The 24021-nt window shown below is 47.7% G+C and overlaps 2 protein-coding genes across 4 annotated transcripts; one reads left to right on the forward strand and one right to left on the reverse strand.

Moving 5' to 3' along the window:
- Nucleotides 1–425: 425 nt before the first annotated feature.
- On the reverse strand, nt 426–23803 carry ZSCAN2 (zinc finger and SCAN domain containing 2). Of its 3 annotated transcripts, none has more exons than XM_010349999.3 (3): nt 23677–23787; nt 17659–18169; nt 426–2395 (listed from the first exon to the last, which is right to left on the reverse strand). In XM_010349999.3, exons 2-3 carry the CDS (start codon nt 18062–18064, stop codon nt 957–959), a joined length of 1845 nt encoding a protein of 614 aa, XP_010348301.3. In that variant the 5' UTR covers nt 18065–18169; nt 23677–23787; the 3' UTR covers nt 426–956. The 3 variants fall into 3 exon arrangements, with proteins under 3 accessions (XP_010348301.3, XP_010348295.3, XP_074256066.1); XM_010349993.3 differs by having other exon boundaries at nt 17659–18172; XM_074399965.1 differs by lacking the exon at nt 426–2395 and adding an exon at nt 5490–5791 and having other exon boundaries at nt 17659–18172; nt 23677–23803.
- On the forward strand, nt 19244–19951 carry LOC120368093 (EP300-interacting inhibitor of differentiation 1-like). Its single transcript, XM_039480008.2, has one exon. It carries the CDS (start codon nt 19244–19246, stop codon nt 19817–19819), a length of 576 nt encoding a protein of 191 aa, XP_039335942.1. The 3' UTR covers nt 19820–19951.
- Nucleotides 23804–24021: the final 218 nt, after the last annotated feature.

Consider the following 24021-nt stretch of genomic DNA (forward strand, 5'->3'; position numbering starts at 1 on the left):
GAGGGAAATAAGTGCACAGAATAATTCAGAAACGGTTATGGGGCTATGTATCCGGTGGGGCGAAGGCACGAGCCCACCCTGTGGTGTGCAGGACCGTTTTACTCTTGATGAGACAGAAGTTACCATCCACCATGGGTTGGCAGCTGGGGCTCTCAGACTTCACTACACTCTCCAGAACGAGACCCCACAAGAACAAATGTGTTATCCTGGTAGCTGACTTATCACAGGACACTAGACAGAGAAAAAGCAAGCACTGGAATGTCCTCGGTTTACCCCTTTCCTGCAGGCCCTGACTCTTGTCACTGGAAAGGTTACTGGGGCACTGGCTCCAGGCCGTACTTCCTCATGTTTCTGTGCTCCTGACACTTTCTGGAAATAGAAAGGGGCTTTATATTCATGTGGGTGACTCAGAACTGGAGAAGCCCCCATTTTGACCTGAAATCAAAGCCCAAGACACTAAAGCCAGAAGAGCAGATTCTAGCATGGGCAGGGAGCCCGGGAACACTAACAGCTTGCGGGGAAGGCACCTGAGCCCAGCACAGTGGCAGCAAAACAAGAACCACACCAATGATTTCCAGTACTTCTCTGAGGACTTGGCCCACATTGTGGGCCATGCTGTCTTCCATCCACGTGGAGAAACACTCCCCCAACCACCACTTTACTGAAGAGGAAACTGAGGCACAAAGGACTCACAAGAGAGGGGGCCAATCAAGTCACGCAGTGTAAGGGAAAAGATCCAACTTCCAGACCTTCCACTCCTACGCCCTGTTCTTGAACATATACGGGGCTTGACTCAGACCACTAAAATGACAGTGTCCTGGAAATGAGGATGAGCAAGGGGAAGATTCCGGCAAAAACCCCCAGAGTGTTTAGGAAGCACAGCTCTTTCAATCACTGCTGGGCAGTGTGGCAGCTTCTGCTCCAGAGCTGGCCCCTCACTTTCGCTCTTGGCCACGTCAACAAAGTTTCTCTTTCATGTGAGTTCTCTGATGTGTGATAAAGTTAGAGCTGTTGCTGAAGCCTTTGCCACACTCAGGGCATTTGTAGGGCTTCTCCCCCGTGTGGATTCGCTGATGTATAATGAGGACCGAGTTCCAGCTAAAGCCCTTCCCACACTCGGGGCACCTGTAGGGCTTGTCTCCCAAATGCGCTCTCTGGTGCATGACCAGAATGGAGCCACGGCTGAAGCTCTTGCCGCACATGAGGCATTTGTAGGGCTTCTCGCCCGTGTGGGTCCGCTGGTGCACTACAAGCTGGGAGCGCTGGCTGAAGCACTTCCCACACTCGCTGCATTTGTAGGGCTTCTCGCCTGTGTGGATCCTCTGGTGCTTGAGGAGGTTGGAGCTCCAGCTGAAGCTCTCCCCACATGTCAGGCACTCATAGGGTTTCTCCCCTGTGTGCATGCCCTGGTGTGCGATCAGACTGGAGCTCTGGCTGAAGCTCTTCCCGCACACCCCACACTTATAGGGCTTCTCGACCATGTGGGTTCTCCGGTGCGTGGCCAGGTTGGAGCTGCGGCTGAAGCTCTTCCCGCACTCGCTGCACTGGTAGGGTTTCTCTCCCGTGTGAGTTCTCCGGTGGGTGATAAGGGCTGAACTCTGGCTGAACCTCTGCCCGCAGTCGGTACATTTGTAGGGTTTCTCTCCTGTGTGGATTCTCTGGTGCCTGATTAGGTTGGAGTTGTAACTAAAGCTTTCGCCACATTCTTTACATTCGTAGGGCTTTTCTCCAGTGTGGATCCCCTGATGCGTGTTAAGGCTGGACCGGTTGCCAAAGCTCTTTCCACACTCGGGGCACGAGTAGGGTTTCTCTCCCGTGTGGGTGCGCTGATGTGCAATGAGGTTGGGGCTCCTGCTGAAGCTCTTGCCACACTCGGCACACTGGAAGGGCTTCTCCCCCGTGTGGATCCTCTGGTGAGTTATGAGGTTGGCGCTCCGACTAAAGCTCTTCCCACAGTCCCTGCATTTGTAGGGCTTCTCCCCGGTGTGAGTGGTTTGGTGTCGACTAAAGTTTGAACCGTCACTAAAGCTTTTTCCACATTCGTCACATTTGTAGTATTTCTCTCCTGTGTGGGTCCGCTCATGTGTGATGAGGTGGGACTTCCGGCTGAAGGTCTTCCCACACTGGGGACATTCATAGGGCTTCTCCCCCAGGTAGGTGCCCTGCAGGCCTATGAGCTGGCCAACTTCCTTGTCCTGGGAGAGCACCTCCCTGAGGTCCTTGCCTGGGGTGTGTCCCTCAGGCCTCCGGGCGCCAGCATCTCTCTCTAAGTCACTTTCCCCATCGGAGTGCCGAGCGCTTTCCTTTTCAGGCATTTCCGAGAATATCTCATGTGATTCATCCTCAAACATGTCTTGATTACAGTTCTCCCCATTTTCACTCTGTATCTCAAAATCTGAAACAATGAAGAAAAACATACAATGTCTACTCAACTCCCTGTCATGATGACAAATGAAAACTAAGGGGGAAATGTATAAAAATTAAACTTCAGTCAACACAAAGAGGCTAGGAAATCCTCAAAGCCTTTAATACCCAGGCTTATTATACCCAAAGGAATAGAAATCATTCTGCTATACAGATACATGCATGCATATGTTCACTGCAGCACTATTCACAATAGCAAAGACACAGAATCAATGCAAACGCCCATCAATGATAGACTGGATGAAGAAAATGTAGTACATATACACCACGGAATATTATGCAGCCATAAAAAGGAACAAGATCATGTCCTTTGCAGGTACATGAATGGAGTTGGAAGCCATTATCCTCAGTAAACCAACACAGGAGCAGAAAACCAAACCCTGCATGTTCTCTCTTATAAGTAGGAGGTGAATGAAGAGAACACATAGACACGGTGGGAACAACACACACTGGGGCCTGTGGGGGAGAGAAAGGAAGAGCATCAGGAAGAATAGCTAATGGATGGTGGGCTTAACACCTAGCTGGTGGGATGATCTGGGCAGCAAACTACCACGGCACACATTTACCTTCGTGGCAAACCTGCCCATCCTACACATGCACCCCTGAACTTAAAAGTTGAAGGAAAAGAAAACAACAGGCTTATTTCATTCTAACTGGTTATTTAATTGTCAGGTCTCATCATCTTTGAGGCAATCACCCAGAATTTCAAAGCCTTAAAGATTTGGGTTCCATGTTCCCACTACCTGTGTTTTTACCAGGAAATGAGGTCAGGTAGGAATTATAAAGGACATCACCAGAGTACCTACCCAATTACCCCAACACTCACTATAGTGCCTGGTGCTTGATTCAACGTAATGACTGAATGAATGAGTGCTGGGATTATAGGTGTGAGCCACCGTGCCCAGCCTTTTTTTTTTTTTTTTTTTTTTTTTTGAGACAGAGTCTCAGACACCCAGCCTGGACAGCAATGGTGAACCTCAGCTCATTGCAACCTCCACCACCTGGATTCAACTGATTCTCCTGCCTCAGCCTCCTGAGTAGCTAGGACTACAGGCATGCACCACCACGCCCAGCTAATTTTTGTATTTTTAGTAGAGACGGGGTTTCACTATGTTGGCCTGGCTGGTCTTGAACTCCTGACCTCAGGTGATCCACCCGCCTGGGCCTCCAAAGTGTCGGGATTATAGGCGTGAGCCACTGTGCCTGGCCTCTTAGTGATATTTCTGTTATTTTTTTTTCTTTTTTTTTTTTTTTGAGACGGAGTTTCGCTCTTGTTACCCAGGCTGGAGTGCAGTGGCGCGATCTCAGCTCACCGCAACCTCCGCCTCCTGGGTTCAGGCAATTCTGCCTCAGCCTCCTGAGTAGCTGGGATTACAGGCACGCGCCACCATGCCCAGCTAATTTTTTATATTTTAGTAGAGATGGGGTTTCACCATGTTGACCAGGATGGTCTCGATCTCTTGACCTCGTGATCCACCTGCCTCGGCCTCCCAAAGTGCTGGGATTACAGGCGTGAGCCACCGCGCCCAGCCGATATTTCTATTGTTAAAGCTAATACACTTTATTTAAAGTTAGATGCTCAGCCGGGCATGGTGGCTCACGCCTATAATCTCAGCACTTTGGGAGGCCAAGGTGGGCGGATCACGAGGTCACGAGATCAGGACCATCCTGGCCAACATGGTGAAACCCTATCTCTATTAAAAATATAAAAATTAGCCAAGTGTGGTGGTGGGCATCTATAATCTCACCTACTCAGGAGGCTGAGACAGAAGAATCATTTGAACTCTGGAGGTGGAGGTTGCAGCAAGCTGGGATCATGCCACTGCATTCCAGCCTGGCGACAGAATGAGATTCTGTCTCAAAAAATAAAATAATAAAGTTAGATGCTCAATTAAGTTTCTGTAAGTTAATGTAAACTTCCACATATGAGCAGGATAAAATTGGATGTGACCCTCTCAAGCAGGACCTGGGCTCCACTCTTGCCTTCAGTTAATTTAAGATCACTTTTTTTTTTTTTTTTTTTTTTTTTAAAGACAAGGTCTCAGTCTGTCCCTGAGGTGGGAGTGCAGTGGTGTGACCACAGCTCCCAGCAGCCTTGACTTTCTGGGCTCATCCGACTCTCCCACCTTAGCCTCAAAAGTAGCTGGGATTATGCAGCTGTATACACCACGCCCAGCTAATTTTTATGTATTTTTGTAGAGATGGGGTTTTGCCATGTTGCCCAGGGTAGTCTCAAACTCCTGGGCTGAAGTGATCCTCCTGCCTCAGCCTCCCAAAGTGCTGGGATGACAGCCATGAGCCACCGTGCCTGGCCATAAGATCACATTTAAAGTTGAAAACAGGGATATAATTACACTCCATGCCTCCACATGCTGCTGGTAATCTGTGGGTTCATAGAATTGCCCTCCAGCCCCACCCCTCATCCCTAGGGGACAGATACAGGCATGAGGGGTACAAGGCATACTCTGACTCAGCAGGGCCAGGAATTCTGAGCTTCCTCAACCTCCTGCAAGATAGTTGTTTTGTTTTGTTTTTTTTTTTTTTCTGAGACAGAGTCTCACTGTGTCACTCAGGTTGGAGTGCAGTGGTGCAATCTTAGCTCAGTGCAACCTCCGTCTCCTGGGTTCAAGCAATTCTCTTGCCGTGGCCTCCTGAATAGCTGCAATTACAGGTGCCCACCATGACTCCTGGCTAATTTTTATATTTTTAGTAGAGATTATATTTTACCATGTTGGCCAGGCTGGTCTCGAACTCCTGACTGCAAGCAATCCTCCTGCCTCGGCCTCCCACAGTGCTGGATTACTGGAGTGAGCTACTGTGCCTGGCCCTGGAAGACAGTTTTCTGGCAAGTTTTGGGCACAGAGCCCTGCTATCATCTCTTCTAGAAGGACCTGCAGGCCAAGGCCCTAATTTGTTTCCAGCAAACTAACATGTCCAAAAACATTTTTGGGGGATGATTTTAGTAATTTTCTCTTCTGAATAGGTAACATTAGCTACTAAGGGGTTTTGCTGTTTTAAAATCAGAACTGGTTAGCTCTTAAAGGAGCTTGGGAGCAACAAGGAAAACAAGTAAAAATCCAATTTTATTTTCAGTGAGATCACAAGATAAAATTTACAGACACCAAAATATATGTCAGGGCGTCCCAAAACAGCAGACTGGGTAGAAGCAATGAGGAAGGAAGCACAACGAATAAGCATGGAGAGCCCTGGGGTGGGAGGGAGCGGATCTCAGAAAGCTCAGGCAGAAAATCACTTCCTGTGTTTGGGAACTGGGGTAAGCAGGGCTGGCTTCTTTGGTTCAGAGAGGCAAAGAGGTGAGGCTGCAACTGGAATCACACAGGGCAGCCATGTATACAGGAAGCTGTTTCTGGAAAGCAGAGAAGAAAACAGCCTTTGACCCATGCACATTAATCCAAGATTTTTTTGTTTTTTGTTTTGTTTTGTTTTTTTAGATGGAGTCTTGCTCTGTCGCCCAGGCTAGAGTACAGTGGCACAATCTCAGCTCACTGCAACCTCTGCCTCCTGGGTTCAAGTGATTCTCCTGCCTCAGCTTACTGAGTAGCTGGAATTATAGGTGCACACCATCAGGCCTTTTTTTTTTTTTTTTTTTTTTTTTTTTGGTATTTTTAATAGAGATGGGGTTTCCCCATGTTGGCCAGGCTGGTCTCAAACTCCTGACCTCAAGTGATCACCAACCCTGGCCTCCGAAAGTGCTGGGATTACAGAATTGAACCATTGTGCCTGGTCCGAGGAATTATTATTACTGAGAAAAGTGATCATTTCCACCCACAAAAATAATTAAATGAAGCAACTGCCTTTGTAAAGGAATACCACAGAGTAGAGCTTGAGGAACGGAGGGTGAGATGACAGGAAGAGATGAAATTTACACTGGCAGAACTCAGGAAAGGAGGGAAAATCGCCCAGAGACATGAAGACGACACAAGAAGCAGCACGACGGGAACAGGCATCTTAGAACGCACAGAATGGGAAAAAGAGGACCAAAATAGACAGCAATGGCAGGAAACAGAAACAATGGAATAGGTTAAAAGGATTAAAAAGAAAGATAGAGGGCCGGCGTGCTGGCTCAGGTCTGTGATCTCAGCACTTTGGGAGGCCAAGACAGGCAGATCACTACTTGAGCCCAGGGGTTTGAGACAGCTTGGGAAATGACAAAACCTTATCTCTACAAAAAAATACAAAAATTAGCCAGGTGTGGCTACACATGCTTGTGGACCCAGCTACTTGGAAGGCCAAGACAGGAGGGCTGCTTGGGCCCAGGAGGCAGAGGCTGCAGTGAGCTGTGTCTGCACCACTGCACTGCAGCCTGGGTGACAGAGTGAGATCCTGTCTTAAAAACAAACAGGCCAGGCACAGTCGTTTTCGCCTGTAATCCCAGCACTTTCGGAGGCCAAGGAGGGCAGATCTTGAGGTCAGGAGTTCAAGACCAGCCTGGCCAACATGGTGAAACCTTGTCTCTACAAAAAACTATAAAAATGAGCTGGGTATGCTGGCATGTGCCTGAAATCCCAGCTACTGGGGAGGCTGAACTCAGGAGGTGGAGGTTGCAGTGAGCTGAGATCACACCATTGCACTCCAGCCTGGGTGACAGAGTTCTCAAAGAAGAAAACTAAAACAAAGCAATAGAACTAATACTTAAAGATATACTCGATAAGGGTATAAGAACCCGTGAAAGGTATACCATGGGCCAACAAAAACTAAGGGTGGCTAACCGTGAGACCAGAGGACAACAGCAAAAGGATAAAATCACTTACAAGGGGGGAAGAAAATCAAATGGTTTCAAGATTTCTCTCTATTCATGCTGGGCATGGTGGCGGGCACCTGTAATTCCAGCTACCTGGGAGGCTGAGGCAGGAGAATCGCTTGAACCCAGGAGGCAGAGGTTGCGATGAGCTGAGACTGCACCACTGCTCTCCAACCTGGGCAACAGAGCGAGACTGTCTCAGCTGGGAATGGGGTGGAAAAAAAGATAAGATTACTGACTAAAATTGGAAGGGAATGGGACTATTTCTGTCAGATGTTAAAACATTATGGAATCTTGGCTGGGCACCATGGTTCACTCCTATAATCCCAGCACTTTGGGAGCCTGAGGCAGGTGGATCACTGAAGGTCAGGAGTTTGAGACAAGCCTGGCCAACACGGTGAAACTCCATTTCTACTAAAAATACAAAAATTAGCCAGGCATGGTGGTGAGCACATGTAATCCCACCTACTTGGGAGGCTGAGGCAGGGGAATCACTTAAACCTGGGAGGCAGAGGTTGCAGTAGGCCAAAATCGTGCCACTGCAGTCCAGCCTGGGCAACAGAGCAAGAATCTGTCTCAAAAACAAAAATAAAACCATTGTGAAATCTTAATAATTAAAACATTAATAGACAATCAGACCAAAGAAACAAAATAAAAACTCCAGAAATAGATTCAATAGACATGTGAATTCAGAATACAAGTGGCACATGGATAGACAGGCCAGGAGAACAGAAAAGAGAATCTGTATAATAAGAATGAATATTTAGCATAAAATACGGTTGGTCTCTTAAATCCATGAAGAAAAGACACAACATACAATAAGTTATGCTGGAAGAACTAGTTAGGAAAAATTGGAAAAAAGGACAAATCCCAAATGGATCTAAGATTTAAATGAAAAACAAAACAAAACAAAAGAAACCCAAATAGCAGCATCAGACTATTATATGAAAATACGAAAGAATTTCTTTAAAATAGGGAGCCTTTAAGTGTGATACTTAATCTGTAGGGCTATCTTCTTTTAAATGTTAAGGCTTTTGAACTCCCAGGGATTATAGATGAGACAATCAATGAACATATCCTACAAATCACCTTATTCCTCCCAACCCCAATTTTAGTTAGAATATCATTTCTACACTGCTGTATAACATAAATATAAACCTCACTACAGAGGTCCCTAAAAGTAGAATCGAGGCCCAATAACCCCCTCACTGTACTGCCCAAAGACCAATCCTATTCTTATGAAGACCGTTGTAATCCAGCGAAGACCAAAGGAGCGTTGGGAGTTCTTCACAAGTTGCCCTCTGAGAACAAAGAGACACAGGAGCCATTCTACTGGCCAGAAGAGAGTGGCCCTTCAGGTGATCTGCCTGAGAAGGGTCTCCGAGTGGGAAAATGTCACTGAGCTGGGAAGAATGAGGAATCCCTGGCCCCCTCCAGGCTCCCTGAGCAAGGCCGGCCCCATGAGATCCAGAGCACAGAGCACAGAACGTTCAAGGTCAGAGAGTCCCTTCTTTAGTTACTGTGGCCAATTAAGAAAATGAAAACTCAGAAACTGGTTTTGGGCAGATACAAAAATAATATTCTCACCATGTTGTGAATGGAGATGAGATGGTGGCAGCTGGACATTTTTAAAAGGAATTTTACTGGTAGAAATGGCACTGACGACTCCAGGATACCCAGAGGAGCATACTCTGTGGATATGACTGGATGCAGGAAGGCGGCTTCGGGGGAAGCAGGCCTGTGAGCAAGAGGCTGGATGGCCCAGACACCCACTTTTTTGTTGCTGTTGTTTTCTCTTTTATTTTGTTTTGATAAGTCTCGCTCTGTCACCCAGGCTGGAGTGCAGTGGCACGATCTCAGCTCACTGCATTCTCCACCTCCCAGGAATCTCCACCTCCCAGGAATCTCCACCTCCCAGGTTCAAGCGATTCTCCTGCCTCAGCCTCTGGAGTAGCTGGGATTACAAATGCACACCACCACACCCAGTTAATTTTTGTATTTTTAGTAGAAATGGGGTTTCATCATGTTGGCCAGGCTGGTCTTGAACTCCTGACCTCAGGCCCACCAAGGCCTCCCAAAGTGCTGGAATTGCAGGCGTGAGGTACCACACCTTGCCTGATCCAGTAATTTTAATTCTAGGTATATAACCCCCCAAAATTGAAAGCCCAGACTAGAACAGATATTTGTGGATCATGTTCATGAATTATTCACAACAGCCAAAGGCGCAAATAACCCAACTATCCATCAACAGATGAACAAACTACATATGGTATATACATACAGTGAAATATAATTCAGCTTTCAAAAGGAATTAAATTCTGATCCACGCTTCAACATGGGTTGACCTCAACTTTGAGGATATTAAACTAGGTGAAAAAAGCCAGACTCAAAAAGACAATACATTATGACTCCTCTTATACAAGGTATGTAGAGTCTTCGAAATCAGAGAAGGTGGAATGGTCGTTGCCAGGGGTTGGGGGAGAAGGGAATGGAGAGTTCTTGTTTAATGGACACGGAGTTTCAGCTTGAGAGGAAAAAGTTCTGTAGATGGATACCAGCGATGATTGCACTACAATGTGAATGTACTTAATGCTACTGACCTGTATTCTAAAAATGGTTAAAATAGTAAGTTTTATCTTATATTCTGCCATAATGAAAAATAATATATGGGCCGGGCATGTTGGCACATGCCTGTAATCCCAGCACTTTGGGAGGCAGAGGCAGATGCCAGGAATTGAAGACTAGCTTGAGCAACGTAATGAGACCCCATCTCTTTCTCTTTCTTTTTTTTGAGACACAGTCTCACTCTGTTGCTCAGGCTGGAGTGCAGTGGTATGATCTCTGCTCACTGCAACCTCTGCCTCCCAGGTCAAGAGATTCTCTGCCTCAGCCTCCTTGGTAGATGGGACTACAGGCACATACAACTATGCCCAGCTAATTTTTTGTATTTTTAATAGAGACGGGATTTCACTATGTTGGCCTGGCTGGTTTTGAACTCCTGACCTCAGGGTGATCCGTCCGCCTTGGCCTCCCAAAGTGCTAGCATTACAGGCCTGAGCCACCATGCCTGGTCTAGAAACACTCTTAAATCTTATGTCTCCTCGGCACAATGATAGTATCTTGCTTTTAACTGGTATTTCCCTGATAATTCCTGAGGTCGAAAATTTTTCTTTTTTTTGAGACGGAGTTTCGCTCTCGTTACCCAGGCTGGAGTGCAATGGCGTGATCTCGGCTCACCGCAACCTTCGCCTCCTGGGTTCAGGCAATTCTCCTGCCTCAGCCTCCCTAGTAGCTGGGACTACAGGCGTGCGCCACCATGCCCAGCTAATTTTTGTATTTTTAGTAGAGACGGGGTTTCACCATGTTGACCGGGATGGTCTCGATCTCTTGACCTCGTGATCCACCCGCCTCGGCCTCCCAAAGTGCTGGGATTACAGGCGTGAGCCACCGCGCCCGGCCGAATATTTTTCATAATTTTAAATTCTTCATTTCTAAATTGTTTGTTCATATCTTTTACCTTTCATTCTACTCAGTTGACTTTTCTTAGGAATTTGCAGAGGCAATTGTATACCAAGGATTTTAACTCATAACCTGCTCCATTACAGACTTGGATGCAAATATTTCATCCTAATGTGTATGCTGTCTTGTGTTTTGTTTTGGTTTTTTTTGAGATGGAGTCTTGCCCTGTCGCCAGGCTGGAGTGTAATGGCGTGATCTCGGCTCACTGCAACCTCTGCCTCCCGGGTTCAAGCGATTCTCTGGCTTAGCCTCCCGAGTAGCTGGGATTACAAATGCCTGCCACCACGCCTGGCTAATTTTTGTATTTTCAGTAGAGATGGGGTTTCACCATCTTGGCCAGACTGGTCTTGAACTCCTGCCCTTGTGATCCACCCACCTCAGTCTCCCAAAGTGCTGGGATTACAGGCGTGAGCCACCGCGCCTGGCCCAGTATGCTGTCTTTTAACTTGATTCACAGCATCATTTTTTATATGAAAGACTTCTGTTTTAATGAGTCCAAGCTAGCTTTGATGATTTCTGTATTGCTTATTCACAATTTGTACTTGAATTGTGAGTGCCTAGGAGTTCCTGTAAGACAAGCATGGAAGTCCTTCCCGCACGCTAACGTTATAAAAATATTCTCTCATATGTCATTTCAGATCCTGTCTGGCACAGATCTACAATCCATCTGGGATCTATTTCTATGTAACTTGTAAAGCAGGGATCTATTTCTTTGTAAGCTGCAAAGTAGGTATCCAATTTTAGTTTTTTCAAAATGATTTGACTACTGTCCAAAAATCATTCACTGGAACAGTTTCTGAAGGGCCACAGATAAGGGACCTCTCGCCTTATCTGTCAGTGGACAAAAGCTGCCACCATAGCTCTATCTAAGCCAATGGGCCTTGTATTTCTCACACCTGCTGCGTGTGCTCTGGCCTCACGTGCATAGCACACATTCCCATGGCCATTCACAGGGCCCTGTGTGTCCTCACGTGACCACAGACCTGCTCTTTCTCTCCTGTACCAGAGAGCATACCAGCATGAACATGGGGAAGACTCACGTCAATAGGAGGATAGATCTGAATTTGCTGTAATTTATTTGTAACAAATAAACTGTTCACGATCTTTGGTGCTTTGATGTGTTTGGCTCAAAATTCTTCTCCAGCCCCTTCCTGCCTCTCTGTGACCTAGCCCTGTGTCTCAGCACTATGTTCAGAGCCACGGGTCTAAAATAGAGAAGCGATTCCGATACGGGTTATGCCCAGTTCCATTCTCACTGGGGCTCTCTGAATTAGAGTGCTGCCTTGGCAAGCCCAGCGGAAACCTGAACGTCCCTGAGAGACTGGGAGCATTGTTCCCCCTGAACTCTGGCTACTTGAAAGACTAACAGCTGATAAAAACAGCAATGGACTGTTATCAGGTGAAATGAATGACTGCCAAACGTTACACAATTATAACATTATCTCTCCCTAAGAGTTCTGTCTGGTATACTTTTCAAATATTTGAGTAAATTAAAAGTAATTTTGGGGGGCCTGTAATCCCAGCACTTTGGGAGGCCGAGGCAGGCAGATAAGGTCAGGAGTTCAAGACCAGCCTGGCCAGCACGGTGAAACCCTGTCTCTACTTAAAAAATACAAAAATTAGCTGGGCATGGTGGCAGGTGCCTGTAATCCCAGCTACTCGGGAAGCTGAGGCAGGAGAATCCTGGGACGTGGAAGCTGCAGTGAGCTGAGACCGTGCCACTGCACTCCAGCCTGGGCAACAAAGCGAGACTCTGTCTCAAAAAAAAAAAAAAAAATTGGGGGGCTGGCTGAGCACAGTGGCTCAGTCCTATAATCCCAGTGCTTTGGGTGGCTGAAGCAGGAGGATCGCTTGAGACCAAGAGTTAGAGGTTATAGTGAGCTATGATCACACCAGTGTACTTCAGCCTGGGTGAAAGAGTGAGACTTTGTCTCATACATACATACACATACACACACACACACACACACACACACACACGCATATGTAATTTTGTTTTATGGCTAAGAATTGTAGCTTATATACCTTTGCAACCATCTAACGCTTTCTACTCCCTCTCTGAGACGAATGTATGTGTTCATTTGTGGTCATTAAAGGAGCATTTTGCTGGGGCAGCAAGCTCAAAACAAATCACCTGTTGCCTCTACGGCCAGATGATGCTGAGAATGGCTGGAGTGGTCAGCTATGACTCACTCAACTGTTGGACAAGAGTAGGCTTGAAGTTGGTAACCTCTATTCCTCTCTCGGGTAGTGCTTCTCAAACTTCAGAGCATAGGAATCACCTGGAGGTCTTGTCAAATCCAAATTTGCTTCGGCGGGGCTGGGTGAGATTGACAGTCTGTCTATCTAACAAACGCTTAGGTGGGCCCTGTGCCGATGCTGCTGGCCCACTGACCATACCCTGAGGAACAAAGCTCTACATGGTCTTTACACTTAGCTGCATAACAGAACCACCTGGGGTGCTTTCAAAAATCCCTTGCCCAGGCCATACTCCATACCAATTAAATCAGAAAATCAGAATCCCTGGGAGTAGGCTCCAGGCCCCCAGGTAATTTTAATGTGTGGCTGAGTTTGAGAACCAGAGGTTTCATGCAGACGTTGTCAAACTGGAGTTTGAATCAGGATCACTTAGAGCAATGCCGGGCATCACCCTCAAAATTTCTTTCTTTCTTTTTTTTTTTTTTGAGACAGAGGTCTGTTGCCCAGGCTGGAGTGCAGTAGCGCAATCCTGGCTCACTGCAACCTCCACCTCCCAGGTTGAAGCAATTCTCTTGCCTCAGCCTCCCAAGTACTTGGGATTATAGGTGCGCATCACCACGCCTGGCTATTTTTTTGTATTTTTAGTAGAGACAGGGTTTCACTATGTTAGCCAGGCTGGTCTCAAACTCTTGGCCTCGAGTGATCTAACCGCCTCAGCCTCCCAAAGTGCTGGGATTACAGGTGTGAGCCACCATGTCCAGCCACCCTCGAAGTTTCTGATTCAGGAGTTCTAGGGTGGGGCCCAGAGGTTCATGATATTGAAGAGAGAAGGAGAGGGAGTAGGGTGGGAGAGGAGGATGAGGGGGAATAAAAGGGGAAGGAAAAGACAGATTCCCTGTCTTCTGGGATTTTACACATTCCTAGAAGAAATAAGATAAGCATTCACAGAAACGGAAAACGAAATGAACTATGATAAAAAGCCAAGAGAATCCAAATGTTCTGGGGGAGATGACTTCTAGCAGAGGTGATTAGAGGTGCTTCCAGGTAGGTAGAACTGGGGAGGGCTTGGGGTGGGGAGAGGACAGAGTTTAAGGACAGCTTTTATCAAGAGGATCTCCAAGGGTGGGCACTCAAAGAACAACTGGGATTTTATCACACAGATACGGGACAAGGCTATTCCAGGCCACAAATCCAGGAGCAAGGGCCAGGCGCAGTGGCTCATGCCTGTAATCCCAGTACTCTGGGAAGCTGAGATGGGTGGATCACCTGAGGTCAGGAGTTCGAGACCAGTCTGGCCAACATGGTGAAACCCTGTCTCTGCTAAAAATACAAAAATTAGCCGTGTGTAGTAGCACATGCCAGTAATCCCAGCTACTTGGGAGGCTGAAGCAGGAGAATCACTGAACCCAGGAGGCGGAGGTTGCGGTGAGCCCAGATTGTGTCACTGTTCCACTCCAGCCTGGAGGATGGAGAAAGACCCTCTCTCAAAAAAAAAAACCAAAACACTGGCTGTGTTTAAGAAACAGCAAGATTGGGTCTGAATGGAGTGAGGGTAGAGCATGGCGGGGGCGGTGGGTCAAGGTGGGAGCAGGCTGCAGGGGAGGGCTGGGCTAGGTCCCACAGGGCCCCAGATTCCAAGCAGAGCACAGAGGTCATGCTTGATTTGGTAGATACTGGGAAACTCATGAAGGTTTTTTTTTGAGACAGTCTCACTCTGTCGCCAGGCACCAGGTTGGAGTGCAGTGGCACAATCTCGGCTCACTGCAACCTCTGCTTCCAGGGTTCAAGCAATTCTCCTGCCTCAGCCTCCGGAGTAGCTGGGACTACAGGCGTTTGTCACCACACCCAGCTAATTTTTGTATTTTAGTAGAGACAGGGTTTCACCATGTTGGCCAGCATGGTCTCAATCTCTTGACCTTGTGATCTGCCCGCCTCGGCCTCCCAAAGTGCTGAGGTTACAGGCGTGAGCCACCGTGCCCAGCAGCTCATGAAGGTTTTTTTTTTGTTTTTTTTTTTTTTTTTTTTTTGAGACGGAGTTTCGCTCTTGTTACCCAGGCTGGAGTGCAATGGCGCGATCTCGGCTCACCGCAACCTCCGCCTCCTGGGTTCAGGCAATTCTCCTGCCTCAGCCTCCTGAGTAGCTGGGATTACAGGCACGTGCCGCCATGCCCAGCTAATTTTTTGTATTTTTAGTAGAGACGGGGTTTCACCATGTTGACCAGGATGGTCTCGATCTGTTGACCTCGTGATCCACCCGCCTCGGCCTCCCAAAGTGCTGGGATTACAGGCCTGAGCCACCGCGCCCGGCCTCATGAAGGTTTTTAAGCAGGAGTGCCCCATCACTCTGGTAGGAGTGGAAGGGCTGCGATGAAGGGACAGAGGCTGAAGACAGATTCAGTTTGACAGCTGCTCCAAGAATTCAGGTGAGAAACTCCAGGAACCTGGATTAGGGCCGGGCCCGGCGAGTAAAACGTCCTCAGGAAACAGTCACACAGAGAGAAGGTCTGCCACTTAAACTATTAACATAGGTCTGGTCTTCATTAGAATCAGAAGATATTTGAATCATGAGTGCCTAGAGGTTTCCTGTCAGAAACACATTCAACAACCAACAACTAACCAGGCCTGGAAACATCCTGTGCTGGATGACTGTGTCCAAAGGTCCCAAGCTGGACAAACAGAAGAAGTCAAACGGCCTTATGTTGAATAAATGAGAAGAGATGAAGACAACGCAGGGACTCCTGTGACAATCACGAGGAAGGTCAGGGGCGTTTGTTAAACAAAGACCAACTAAGAATCTCAGAGGCAGAAGTCAGGGGACAGACAAACCCACACGTCTGGGGTGGTCCCCATCTCAGGTGCCCAGTTAAAGATGAAAGCTCTCCTCGTTCTCCCAGTACCTGGCGGTTGTCACAGTCTCCGCCCCGAAGCCCCTTCAGTTTCCTTCTCTTCTCTTCCCAGTCTTCTGAAGCCTCCAGGCCAGATGCTCTGGAGTTAGTCACTGTCTTAATTCCATCTGCATCCCCTCTTTTCAACATCCACTAAGAACTGTCACTTGGAATCATAAATCTTGCTTCTGCCTGGTACAAAGGCGCATGAGCTTAAGGGACCTCTGGGGATCATAATCCTGTTCATCTTCCAGGGTGGTAACGATTACAGGAGTTTTCCATATTAGATGCTAAGCATATTTCCTGGCTTGCAGGGCGAGCTTGGGGAATGCTAGCCATTGTGACTATCAGTTCTTTCTCACATGTGCCCCATCTGGGGCCGACCCCCATCACTGCACACCCGATGACGATGACAAGGCAGCTTCCTGGCTGCTCTCCTGCCCCTAGCCTCTCCTTACCCTAATCAAACCTACATCCTGTTGCCAAACTCTGCTTCCTCCCATGCCCCCTGGGCACTAGGTTCCTGTTGCCAAACTCTGCTTCCTCCCATGCCCCCTGGGCACTAGGTCAAGAACCAGCTGAGGCCAATGATATTCAGTCCACGCCCTCACCCACCCTTCTCTCAAACTACTTCCTACCACTTCCTAAAAACACACTTGCCACTCCAATCAGGCAGCCCTCCCGTCACCGTCACCGAGACATAGAAACCACCTTGGTTCTGCCCTTCTGAGCCTCTGCTCAGCACAGCTCCTCTCAGCTGCCCCATCCTACTCCCTTCTATGACCTCCTGCTTAGGTGTCACCTCTTCCAGGAAGCCTTCTCTGACCTGACCTCTCCTCTCCACACTCCATTCTCTGAATTTCTGTAGTTCTCATCAGCACAAAGGACTCATCAGCCATATCCTATGAGTCCTGAGGCAGCCTTTAAGGCACAAGCACATCTGAAGCAAATATTTGGTAATCAAATGAGTCCAGTTTACAACGGAAAACCAGGAGGGAGACAGAGCGGTTAAATGGCGTGCCAGGATCCCAATGCTTCTGAGTAACACAGGAGACAAATAGAGCAGCTACTGCACAGAACTCGGGTTTGCAATGACTATTTTAAGAGCCCAGAATGACTTTATACCACAGAAAGTCCCTAGTTATTTAGCTGTTCTCTTGGTTTCATAAAAATAATCACATTGAGGCCGGGTGCAGTGGCTCACACCTGTAATCCCAACACTTTGGGAGGCCGAGGTGAGCAGATCACAAAGTCAGGAGTTCGAGACCAACCTGGCTTACATGGTGAAACCCCGCCTCTACTAAAAATACAAATATTAGCCAAGCATGGTGGCGTGTGCCTATAATCCCAGCTACTTAGGAGGCTGAGGCAGGAGAACTGCTTGAACCCAGGAGGCGGAGGTTGCAATGAGCCAAGATCGCGCCACTGCACCCCAGCCTGGGCGACAAAAGGACATGAGAGTCTCCAAAAAAAATCATGTTGAAAACATCAGATTGTTTTCTCTAATTGCAGGAACTATTTGGATGTTTCTTGCACGACCTAGTGAAGGTGCCAAGGGGTGGTTCGTATGGGTCTCCAGCTCCTCCCTATGATAACTTCCATCAGCTTCCCAACCACTCCAAACAAACACAGAAGTAAAAACTGTGCGTACTATGCAAATGTAGGTCTAAGCCCCTCCCCTACTGCAGTTCAGGAGCTGACACTGCACACAGTGAGGACTCTAAAAGGCCGATGAACACGCTGACTACCTGCAGACAGAGCAGAGGGATGGCGCTGGCCCCCACTCTCTCTTGAACACCACAGTATCCTCCTCTGAAACACCACACTCCTCCACCTCCCGCCCTCTCCCCATAAGGTTCTGCATCTCACCACTGTCCCGAAGGGTCTGGGTCAAGTCTTCCACCAGGGCCACCGCCTCCTCACTGCTTTCAGGCCGATGCTCTTGCAGCCAAGCCTGAATTTCCTTTGGCAGCACAGTCAACATCTGCTCCTTGGTGTGTACCTCTGGCCTCAGCCAGCGCCGACAAAGTTCTCGGAGGCGGCCAAGGGCACCCTGAGGTCCCCCGGTTGCCTCCTCCTGGGGGCTGCCCTTGCTGGCAGTCTGGGGAAAGGGCTCAGACTCAGGGCCATCCTCCTGCAGTACAGCTTCCTGCACCCAGGAGTCATCCTCCAGGATCATGGTGGTGACCTCCTCCTCCTGTCTATCTTCCCCTTGAGGCACCTGGACCAAGGGGCTCAGCGGAGTGGTCACTCTGGGGATCTCTGCAGCCATCATCCACAGTCCTGGGGCAATCACTTAGGCTTCAAGCCTTGACCCTCAGTCTTCTCCAGCCAGGCTCTAGGGTAAGACACTTCCCTCCTCAAACCTCAACAAGTAGTCCTGCTGAGAAACAAAAAAGAGAACCATAATCAATAGTGACTGTCCTAAAGCAATCTAACTCACAAGAGCCCACGTCAACTGGGCATGGTAGTGCGTGCCTGTAGTCCCAGCTATTCAGCAGGCTGAGGCTGGAGGATCTCTTAAGTCCAGGAGTTCTGGGCTGTAGTGCGCTATGCTGATTGGGTGTCCGCACTAAGTTTGGCATCAATATGGTGACCTCCCGGAAGCGGGGGACCACCAGGTTGCCTAAGGGGGGTGAACTGGCCCAGGTTGGAAATGGAGCAGGTGAAAACTCCTGCACTGATCGGTAGTGGGATCATGCCTGTGAATAGCTACTGCACTCCAGCCTGGGCAACACAGAGAGACCCCTGTCTCTCTGAAAAAAAAAAAAAAAAAAAAAAAAAAGAAGAAGCCCAGGTCAGACCACCAAGTGGTCCTTACATAATCAACAGACATTTCCCGTTCCTCTTAAAGGAAAAATGGCTTATTCCTGAAAACATCTCTCTGTGGTACGAGAAGTTAAGAAGGCTGGTTGTGGTATCTCACGCCTGTAATTCCCAGCACTTTCGGAGGCCGAGTTGGGCAGATCACCTGAGGTATGGTGAAACCCTGTCTCTATTAAAAATACAAAAATTATGTAATCCCAGCACTTTGGGAGGCCGAGGCGGGTGGATTGCGAGGTCAAGAGATCGAGACCATCCTGGTCAACATGGCGAAACCCCATCTCTTCTAAAAATACAAAAAATTAGCTGGGCATGGTGGTGCGTGCCTGTAATCCCAGCTCCAGCTACTCAGGAGGCTGAGGCAGGAGAATTGCCTGAACCCAGGAAGCAGAGGTTGCGGTGAACCAAGATCGCGCCATTGCACTCCAGCCTGGGTAACAAGAGCGAAAATCCGTCTCAAAAACAAAAACAAAAATTAGCCAGGTGGCCTGGCATAGTGGCTCACACCTGTAATTCCAGCACTGTGGGAGGTCGAGGTGGGTAGATCACAAGGTCAGGAGTTCAAGACCACCCTGGCCAACATAGTGAAACCCTGTCTCTACTAAAAAATACCAAAAAAAAAAAAAAAAAAATGTCGGAAATGGCCGAGCTGTCCGAGCTGTATGAAGAGAGCAGTGACCTGCAGATGGATGTGATGCCTGGCGAAGGTGACCTTCCGCAGATGGAGGTAGGCAGCGGGAGCCGGGAGCTCTCCTTGCGTCCCTCCCGCAACGGGGCCCCGCCACAGCTAGAAGAGGAAGGCCCAATGGAGGAGGAGGAGGCCCAGCCAATGGCGGCGCCACAGGGGAAGCGGAGCCTTGCTAACGGGCCCAACGCTGGGGAGCAGCCAGGCCAGGTGGCGGGCGCAGACTTCGAGAGCGAGGACGAGGGCGAGGAATTTGATGACTGGGAGGACGACTACGACTATCCAGAAGAGGAGCAGCTTAGTGGTGCCGGCTACCGAGTATCAGCCGCTCTCGAAGAAGCCAACAAGATGTTTCTGAGAACAACCAGAGCAAGAGAAGCAGCCCTGGATGGCGGGTTTCAGATGCATTATGAGAAGACCCCGTTTGATCAGTTAGCTTTCATCGAAGAGCTTTTTTCACTGATGGTTGTCAATCGTCTGACCGAAGAACTCGGCTGTGATGAGATTATTGATAGACAGTAGTTATATGCTGTTAAAAGAGGAGGAAACTACTTGAGGAGGGACCCAACTTTCCGCTCTTTTGGGTTCATTCCAAATAGTTCTGTGCCATTGAAAAACTTGACCTTCAAAAAAGTTTTTCAGAATAGAAGACAATAGGATAGTGACTGCACAGTTGTGAAAAAAGAAGAGAATCATTAAAGAAAAAAAGATGTTGAGACTGTTGAAGTCTGTTCTCAAGAACGTCCTAAAACACCAGTGGCTTTGACTTTGTTATTGATCCAGATTGTTTTCCTTGCATTGGGGAAAATATCTTTCATATTTGTTTTGCTGTAAAGATGGTTTTGCCAGAATAAGTCATGACCAAGACAAACCCAAGAGAAGAGCCCACTGATACTAATTATATGAGGAAAAAAAATGTATCCAACTAGGACACATATCTTTGAGTTATTTGGACTGAAAGCTTAAACTTGGAAAATTCTATTTTGTGATCTACTCAAGCCGTAGTTATCAAAGGCTAAATTTTCAATGTAAGATAAATGGAGTAGTCTTCATTATCCCAAAAGGATGAGTAAACTCAAATTTATATCACATGTGCTATATGTCTTAAGATGTGTTTCCAAAAGCATCTGAAATTTTCTTTGTACACGTATCTTGATCATTTATAAAGCCACTGTGATTTATAAATCAAGAAAATCCATTGTCATGACCATTTTTAAAAGTCAAAAATTAAGACATCCTTAATTTAAAAGTTTCAAATCTAGACATTGTGTGTGAATGTACAAAGAAAAAGCATTTCTAACGCTGTTATATACTAGAGAAATTTTGTTTTGCTTGCTGTTTTAACTTGACGGGTGAAAGACTTTAGTTGAACTTCATACTGTAAGAACTGTTAATAAAAGTTATCAAGTAAAAAGCCCTATATCTAAAAAGACTTTATGAACAGTTATTCTATCAACTCTTAGAGGTTTTAAACCTGTCCAGAAATTACCTTGGTATCTGAAATTTCCCTCTGTCTCCTCCTCTTAAGCTTGTTACTTGTTATGCACCAGCATTGGAGATAATAAAATTTCTTGTTCTGTGTAAAAAAAAAAAAAAAAAAAATACAAAAAAAAAAAAAATTGGCCAGGTGTGATGGTGGGTGCCTATAGTCTCAGCTACTTGGCAGGCTAAGGCAAGAGAAACTTCTGAACCCAGGAGGTGGTGGTTGCAGTGAGCTGAGATTGCGCCACTGCACACCAGCCTGAGTGACATGGGCGACAGAGCAAGACTCCATCTCAAAAAAAAAAAAAAAAAAAAGTATCCCAAGCACAATAAAATACAGCGTTGTTCCTTCCAAAACACCAAAGAACAAGTATCAGAAATGCAAAGTTCCCAGAAAAACCCCTGACCGAAATGCTGAGGACTCTCATAAGTCAGTTCCGACTTGCGCTGTGTGACCGAGACCTAACAAACAACTAAGTCACTCAACCTCAGTGACCGCCTCATGAACAGAGATAATAACACTCATGTTTCTGTAGTTACAGGGACATCTTAGGGATTGGCAATGGATCAGAGGTCAAAGCCCTTTGAGCTTCATTGGAAGAAAGGCAGTATCTCAACAGCATTATTACCATACTTTAAGTATGAAGTTTAAAGCATGTCCATACTCTCCAATCCAGCCTCAGCCCTTCAGTATGTATCTTAATAAACATCTTTGCAAAAAGAAATTTATTTGCAAGGACACAAAACCAAATTATCTTTAATGCCAAAAAACTGAGTCCTTAAAAATCCAGCAGCTGGGGAATGGCTAATAAACTATGACACATCCATAGAGTAGCATGTATCAGAAACTGTGCTATAGGGTGGGTGTGGTAGCTGGAATCCCAGCACTTTGGGAGGCCAGGGCAGGCATATCACTTGAGGTCTGGAGTTTGAGACCAGCCCAGCCAACATAGTGAAACCCCGTCTCTACCAAAAATACAAAAATCAGCCAGGCATGGTGGTGGGCACCTGTAATCCCAGCAACTCAGGAGGCTGAGGTAGGAGAATCTCTTGAACCTGGGAGGTGGAGGTTGCAGTAAGCCGAGATCATGCCACTGCACTCCAGCCTGGGCGACAGAGTGAAACTCAGTCTCAAAAAAAAAAAAAGAAAGAAAGAAAGAAAGAAAGAAACTGTGCTATAATAATAGCTACCCCTTTGGGTGGTCATGACAGGGAAGGGGCTCAAAGGAGCCTTCTGGGATGATGGAAATTTTCAATATCTTGATTGGCAATGGTGGCACAAGAGCAAACAGCAAACATAAAATGTAAGATCTGTGCATTATGCTGAATGTTTTTAATATTTTAAAAATTATACAAAGATTATTAATCAGTAACGATTTAAGATAATCATTCTGACATGAAAATAATGGATAAACAAAATCAGCAGGGCAGAAAAACCATAGACATAGTAAGTCCCCAATTCCCTTTAAAAACGAACTCATGGCGGGGCTCAGTGGTTCATGCCTGTAATCCCAGCACTTTGTGAGGGTGAGGCGGGCGGATCACCTGCGGTCGGGAGTTCAAGACCAGCTTGACCAACATGGAGAAACTCCCGTCTCTACTAAAAATACAAAATTAGCCGTGTGTGGTGGCACATGCCTGTAATTCCAGCTATTCAGGAGGCTGAGGCAGAAGAATCGCTAGAACCCAGGAGGTGGAAGTTGTGGTGAGTGGAGATCACTCCATTGCACTGTAGCCTGGGCAACAAGAGCGAAACTTCGTCTCAAAAAACAAAAATGGGCCGGGCGCCGTGGCTCAAGCCTGTAATCCCAGCACTTTGGGAGGCCGAGGCAGGTGGATCACGAGGTCGAGAGATCGAGACCATCCCGGTCAACATAGTGAAACCCCGTCTCTACTAAAAATACAAAAAATTAGCTGGGCATGGTGGCACGTGCCTGTAATCCCAGCTACTCGGGAGGCTGAAGCAGGAGAATTGCCTGAACCCAGGAGGCGGAGGTTGCGGTGAGCCGAGATCGCGCCATTGCACTCCAGCCTGGGTAACAAGAGCGAAACTCTGTCTCAAAAAAAAAAAAAAAAAAAAATGAACTCACAGGAAAAAAGAACAGGACAGCGGCTACAAAATACTGAGAACAGTGGAATTGCAAACGACTTAAATATTATAAAAGTAATACAAAATTATTTTTTAGGCCAGTCGCTGTGGCTCACACCTGTACTCCCAGCACTCTGGGAGGCTGAGGAGGGAAGATGGCTTGAGGCTGGGAGTTCATGACCAGCCTGGGTGAGACCCCGCCTCTACACAAAGAAAACAATTTTTAAAAAATCATTACTACAGCATAAAGACTCAGATAACAATCCCCCTCAATAAAAAGGGGGGAAGTTGACAAAAGCAAAAAACAAAACAAACAAAAAATACACAAAAAGAAAACAAAAGCTAGTGGGAAAACCGAAGCTCTCAATGTGTATTTTCTCAAATGACTAGAAGAAACACTGGCATACGGTGTAAGAGAACTCTTCCTACTTCGGAGCCAGGGAAAACTGTGCCGGGTCAGCTAATTTGTCATCTGTCTTGGGCCACGACACGCCCCCTCTGAACCTCAGTTTCCCCATATGTAAAACGCGTAGGCTGCGCGGGATGTCGTCAAAGACCCTTCCCGTCCAAAGCCTGCGCTTCCCAGTGGGAGAAGCAAGGAGCTCTCCGCCAGGGAGACGCGTCAGGAACGGTTCGCTGAGCGGAGCCCGCGCGTAAATCCGGGCTGCGGGGCCCAAGGGACACGGAGCGCGACCCCGACGCCCCTCCCCCAGCAGGGCAGTCGGTAGCTGGCTCCAGGCCCTCTATTCCCTCGCCTCGAGCTACTGCCCGGAGTCCGCGCGGCTCCAGGCCTGCCTCTCCGCCTCACCTCTCGGGAGACCAGGTCCTGCTCTAGCGGCTGCTCCGCGTGCAAAAGGGCCCCCGGGCTCGGCCCTGCCCCTCCGGATTCACCCCGGCTCAAGCCCGTGGGGCACCGAGAACAATGGACGGGAGAGGCCCGCCCACCGCCGCGCTCATTGGCTGCCGAGAAAGAACCTGGAAATTTTGCCTTTCTATTGGCGGAGACGGCAACCAGCCGGGCAGCGGGCGGGAGGTTGGGCCCAAGGTATTGTGGGAGATGTAGTCCGCTCGGAGATGAAACCGGACTGTGGTCCCTGGAGCAGGGTTTGGGGCTGATAGCTTGGCAGTGCCTGCGGGCCAGAGACAGGGAAAT

This window comes from Saimiri boliviensis, chromosome 5, assembly GCF_048565385.1.
Source record: "Saimiri boliviensis isolate mSaiBol1 chromosome 5, mSaiBol1.pri, whole genome shotgun sequence".
NCBI lineage: Eukaryota > Metazoa > Chordata > Mammalia > Primates > Cebidae > Saimiri > Saimiri boliviensis.